Source organism: Marmota marmota, unplaced genomic scaffold, assembly GCF_001458135.2.
Source record: "Marmota marmota marmota unplaced genomic scaffold, marMar, whole genome shotgun sequence".
NCBI lineage: Eukaryota > Metazoa > Chordata > Mammalia > Rodentia > Sciuridae > Marmota > Marmota marmota.
In genome coordinates this window covers 16,564,319-16,570,603 of record NW_026000168.1, presented here as the reverse complement: position 1 = coordinate 16,570,603, position 6,285 = coordinate 16,564,319, and the positions used below count along the sequence as shown (strand labels likewise).

The 6,285-nt window shown below is 42.9% G+C and overlaps 1 protein-coding gene across 5 annotated transcripts in view; it reads right to left on the bottom strand.

Moving 5' to 3' along the window:
• Positions 1–3,215: 3,215 nt before the first annotated feature.
• Pparg (peroxisome proliferator activated receptor gamma) overlaps positions 3,216–6,285 on the bottom strand; it is a 140,331-nt gene continuing 137,261 nt past the window's right edge. For all 5 annotated transcript variants that reach the window (XM_048787132.1, XM_048787131.1, XM_015495033.2 and 2 more), the window contains one exon: positions 3,216–3,680. In XM_048787132.1, coding sequence (XP_048643089.1) covers positions 3,433–3,680 — 248 coding nt within the window. In that variant the 3' untranslated portion in view covers positions 3,216–3,432. The remainder of the gene's footprint in view (positions 3,681–6,285) is intronic.

The following is a 6,285-nucleotide window of genomic DNA, read 5'->3' as shown; positions in this document are numbered from 1 at the left end:
CTCTTCATTCCCTGGCAGACTTGACTGAGCGTGTGTTCAGTGAATGGGTGGGATTATGACACCTGACACCTTTCAAACTCTAAGACCCTATTTATTTTATTTTACTTTATTTATTTTTTTTTATTTTTTGGGTACTAGGGATTGAACTTAGGGGCACTCAACCTCTAAGCACCATCCCCAGCCCTATTCTGTATTTTATTTACAGACAGGGTCTCACTGAGCTGCTTAGGGCCTCGCCATTGCTGAGGCTGGCTTTGAACTCACGATCCTCCTCCCCCAGCCTCCCAAGCCACTGAGATTATAGGCGCCCACTGCACTGGCAAAGATTCTATTTATTTTTTGAAGTGGGCTCTCATTATGTGGTCCAGAGTGGCCTTGAGCTCCTGGACTCATGTGATTCTCCTATGTCACACCCCGCCACCAAACAGCTGGAACTACAGGTGCATACACTATGCCTGGCCATCCTGCTATTTCACATCAGCATTAAAGGGAAGGAACACAATGTACAACCACATTATAAGAGACTTGGGAGGCTGAGGCAGGAGGATTGCAAGTTGGAGGCCAGCCTCCACCACATGCAACCGATTGTAACCACATTGGGGACGTGGAGATAATAATAGTGATCATGATATAACCAGAGATAACCAGGAGCCAGAGCAGAAACCAGAAGGAGGTGAGAAAAGAGAAAGACAGGGAAGGGGCTGCCTTATGAAGAACAGAAGTCTTGCTGAGTGCAGGGGCACAACCCTGTCATCCCAGAGACTCTGGAGGCTGAGACAGGAGGATTGCAAGTTCGAGGCCAGGCTCAGCAATTTAGTGAGGTCCTCAGCCACATAGTGAGATCCTGTCTCCAAATAAAAACTACAAATGAACCGGGGATGTGTCTCAGTGGTAAACTGTCCCTGGGGACCAATTTCCAACCCCCTTTCTCCCCTGTTTTATCAACAGAGGTTTGTAGTAGATATCAAGTCATCAGGGCCTGGCTTCGGTCACCTCAAAGAAGCCATGAAAAAAAAAAAAAAATCACTGGAATCAGTTGTAAGTAAGCCTAGCAATGCCCTTGTCTTTTCTTCTTCAATGGTGTCGATGTGGCCATCTCTCTGTTTTCCGTGTGTCCCCAAACCTATAATTGGGAATTTGCAGTGAGATACCAGCGGAGGCTGCTCCCTCTTTCTCTCTGGTGCCTCGTGGATGCTGAAGACATGTTCTCCCATGGGGCTACGCCCCACGTCCCCATGTCACCTCTCTTGCTGACCTCTTGTTTCAAGATCCCTCATTCAGATTTGTAAAGAAAAGACCCCTCCTTCACGGGGTCCTCTGTGGTCCTTGGGGCACAGAGGAGGTCCTGGGGCTGAGGCTTAGGCATCTGGAAACTTTTTTTTTTTTTTTTGGACTCTTGACCAAAATTACTTTTTTTCCCCCCCTATTTTTATGAGCACGAATCCCTAAGCGTGTTTTATGTCCAGAGAAAAGTCCTGTGAATAACCGATGATACATGTGTTGATGAACTTGTGAATCATCCTGGGGGGAGAGAGGAGGGGAGGCCAGAGAGAGGGGGCAGGAGCTTTGGAGGCTGAATATAATGTGTTGTAAAATATTTAGCAAATGCTCATCCAAGCCACAGGGAAAATGTCAGAGACTTGGGAATTTGCAAGCTGCCAGGAGTTAAAAGCTATTTAATGTTATCCATCAGTGCCAAAGAGCGGAGAGTGCCTCTCTTCCCCCCCTCCACTGGCAACCACAGCCCCGATAATGTGGAAAGGGTTTGGATGGGAACTGAGATCCAACAGGGCAGCAAGCTGAGAGGCCTTTTTGTTTGAGAACTTTGTAAACAAGGGATCTCTTAGGAGGTCCCTCCCAAGACTCTCTACCTTCCCCGTCGCTTCTACATTGTCTTTTGTAAGAGCTGCCTCATGATGAACTCGTTCCCTGTAGAACCAACAGAATGAGGACTCTTAGTCAGTCATCTGGATGTTTCCTATTATTATTATCTTTTGGTACTGCGGATTGAACCCAGGGGTACTTATCCACTGAACCACATCCCCAGCCCTTTTTCTTTCTTTCTTTTTTAATTTAGACACAGAGCCTTGCTAAGTTGCTGAGGCTGGCCTCCAACTTGCAATCCTCCTGCCTCAGTCTCCCAAGTCTCTGGGATCATGGGTGTGCTCCAACACACCCCGATTTATAGATTCATTCTTGATGATTCAGTCTTCATTCATCTTTTGACTTCCGCTGAAGTCTTACAGCACTTTAGAGTCTGAGCCATTTACCTGGCACATGATTTCTACTTTGTGGTATCATCTGCTTTAAGGAAAGACTAATCTTTTCTCCTCAATTCAGTTGGAAATTCTTTTTCTTTCGGTAGGTGCCAAATCTTAAAAAACAGTCTGTGTTAGCCAGAGGTTTTTACAGGGTTCAGCGTTCAGTTAAAGCCTGCCACTGGCTAATTGGAACATGAGGTTTTCCATTAGTAGGCAGTACGGTCGGCTCTGACTATCTGTGGGTTCTGTGTCCATATGGATTCAACCAACCCATAGGTAGAAAATTGCACCTGTTTGAATGTCTATAGATTTTTTTTTTCTTGTCATTATTCCCCAAACTATATATTCTAACAGCTATTTACAAAGCATTTACATTGTATCGGGTGTCCTAAGTCATCTAGAGATGATTTAAAGTGTGTTAGGATGAGCTGGCATGCCTGTAACCCCAGCAACTTGGGAGTCTGAGGCAGGAGGATTGCAAGTTCGAGGCCAGCCTCGGCAAATTAGCAAGCTTCTAAGTAACTTCCCTGTCTGATACAAAATAACAAAACAAAAAGGGCTGGAGTTGTGGCTCTGTGATCCAGGGCCCCTAGGTTCAATCCCTGGGGCCCCAAAAAAGTAAAAGACTGAATTCTTGGTAAATCAAGTGATATGGTGCCTATCCAGGTTAAAACAAAGAAATGTTTGAGCAATGTTTGGATAATATATATGTGTATATAGTATATATGTGTATCTATATCTATATAACATGTAATATATATATTTTTTTTAGATTGAGCCGCCCAGGGTCTCAAGCATGCTAGGCTAACATGCTACCACTGAGTCACACCCCCAGGCCCCCCTTCACATTTTTAAAAGTGTCTAAGAAAGGAAGGAAGGAAATAGAAAGAGGTCTGTGGGGGGAGCCTAGGCGGGTAGGATGGGCAACAGAACAGACTCAGTCTTCAAATACTGTCAGAAGTTTCAATAACATGATAATTTTTAATATTAAAAGTAAATTGTAAATGTATCTTTATAAACAATATGCATAAAATAGATCATATTCTAAAACCTTTTTTTAAAATGTTTTTTTTTTTTTTCACAGTAAATTTCTTAGGTGTCAGATTTTCCCCTCAAAATAATAGTGCAATTGGAAGAAGAGACAAGCTGTCGCCGGAGCGGGACTTCTGGGCTAATACAGGTCCTTGTAGATCTCCTGCAGGAGCGGGTGCAGACTCATGTCCGTTTCCGTCTTCTTGATCACTTGCAATAGCTGCACGTGCTCAGTGACGATCTGTCTGAGGTCTGTCATTTTCTGGAGCAGCTTGGCAAACAGCTGCGAGGCCTCGGGGTGGTTCAGCTTGAGCTGGAGTTCCAGGGCTTGCAGCAGGTTGTCCTGGATCTCCTCGATGGGCTTCACGTTCAGCAAGCCTGGGCGGTCTGCAGAGCACAAACGGAAAACACAGGGGCTCAGTCACAGCAGCTCTGGGCTCCCTCGAGGTCTGGGCAGCTCCAGACTGCTCCCATTCCTGATTGGGTTTTGTTTTGGGCTGAGACACACCCCCGGGCCCTGTTTGGCTTCTTACAGAGTCAGGCAGGAGGGTGGTAAGCAGGTAGTGGGCAGGAACTGAGGATGGAATTAAAACCAAACCATCAGAGCCCCTTCCAGAGAATTCTTTTCCTGGCCAGGCCTAAATCTGGGTGGTTGATGTAACACGACCTCAGAACAATTCTGTCCTCAAATTGAGGCCTCTTCTGCCAACACGGTTCTCAGAAATCTCATTTCCAAGTTCTGCTCTTTCTGGATGAATTGGCCTTACACAGATTCTATCTACCCTCTTTAAGTATGTTTTTTTTTTTTTTTAAAAAAAGCATTGTCTTTTTGGCTTAATATAGTATATTACATTTTCAATGTGATAAAACATAGTTTTAAAATAACTGTTACAGTTTGGAAGGAGAGACTCCCTCCCTGTCCCCAACTTTAATAGCTTTCTTCTGAGTGGGGACACTGCAAGTAATTTTTGTCAACATCTTCTTGGTTCTTATTTCAATTTTCAAATGAACTTAAATTACTCTTAAACTTTTGCTGTTTTTCTTCATGTAGACCTTACTGGATTTATCCTTAAGTGCTTTAGGATAAATCTACTGTGAATGGACTCTTCATTTGCAATACATATCTAATACATCCCTGCAGATGTTTAAAATATTATTGATTTTAGTTATACTGGATCCATTCCAATTTTCTGAACTCTGTCAGTTCAAATAGTTTTTAGTCAAGAGTATTTAAATTTTTTGGATAGGTAATTACATCTGCAAATAATGGGAGCCTTGTTTCTTCTTTTCCACCATTTAAACTTCTCATTTCCTTTTCTTGTCATATTGTGTTGGCTAAAACTATATTAAATTATAGTTGCAATAAGAGACTGCCTTTCTCCCTCACTTTCTTTCTTTATTCCTTTTTTTCTCCCTTCTTCTTTCTTTTTGAGAAGGGGTCTAACTATATTATCCAAGCTGGCCTCCAACTCCTGGGCTGCAGTGATCCTCCTGTCTCAGCCTCCCAAGTAGCTGTACCACCACACCTGCTGGGATATTTTTCTTTCACTCCTGACGTTGAAGGAAATGCTTACAATGGCTTCCCAGTAAGTATGATATATGTTACAGATCACGGCCAATGTGTTGTACTCTTGGTTTTCCAAGAATTTTAAAGGTTTTAGTTGGACGTGTTGGTTGAATTTTATCAAACGCTTTAACTTTTTTTTTTTAATCTGAAGAGATATGATATCTAAAGGATAAAGTTTTCTCTTAACCTGGTACAGTGAAGTACATTAAGATATTTCTTTAGACCCTTGCATTCATTTGCTAGTATTTTATGTAGGGTTTTCACATTTGTAAGGTCCAGAGTGTTAGTTTCAAGCTACTCTTTGCCTGTTTTGGCAGTTAATGTTAATTAGTGTCATAAACAGAGCTGAGACATTTTCCTTCTGTTTCTGTATAGTCATGACCTGTCCCGTGGTGGTTTCTTGGAATTGGTTTGCAGAACCATTGAGCGTGCTGATAAATCTTTTACTGCCTTTAATTTGTTTTCCATAGTTTCTATTCACGCTTTCTAGAACTCATAGACAAACTTTTAGTAATTTACACTGAGATGAAGTTGTACATGCCTGGGCTGACCTCAAATTTGCAAAGCTCCTACTGAAGCCTCCTAAGCTTCCAAGATTATATTCACGCACTTGCGATGCTCTTTAACTGTAAATGCTCTCATTTAAAAAATATGACCTGCCAACTATTTATCAACTTTTTTTTTCTTTTTTTAAACATATAGCTTTTCCTGGGTATGGTGGCATATACCTGTAAACTCATCTACTCAGGAGGCTGAGGCAGGAGGATCGAAAGTTCAAGGCCAGCCTGGGCAATTTAGCAAGACCCTGTCTTAAAATAAAAAATAAAAAGGGCTGGGGATGTGGTTCAGTGCCCCTGGGTTCAATCCCTAGCAGCACAAAAACAAAACAAAATGAAAAGCGTCACCTTTCCGTTTTTTTCTGCACAGCCACTGCTACAAGTTATATCGTTATGAACACTTCAGCATTTTTCTGTAGAAAGTGGGCCTCAGTGGGCTTCTGCTNACAAAAAAAAAAAAAAAAAAAAAAAAAAGCAACCTTGTCACCTGACAGTAAAAGCAGACCTAGGGTTTACATCTGAGTCTTAACCCTTACTCCCTGGCACTGTTAGTACTGATTTTCTCATTTCTCTCCCCTGTAGTCCCGGAGGTATCCAGGGCACAGACTGTGTCCCTGTCAGCTTCTGACCACCAGGACCCATACGTTGGCCAAGTTATGAGGGAGACAGCTGTTCTGGCCAAATGCACTGGATTGGAAGGTATAACTCTCCTGGTTACTGAACAGGCCTGAAGGCAGAATCACCACACAATGGAGAAGTCTGTGAACAGCCGTCTCTAACAGACTCTGGGCACCTTTTGTATCGAGGTGATGAGGCGCAAGAGAACAATGGAGCGCACAGTGGTCTCAGGGCAGGATATTCTCCTAAA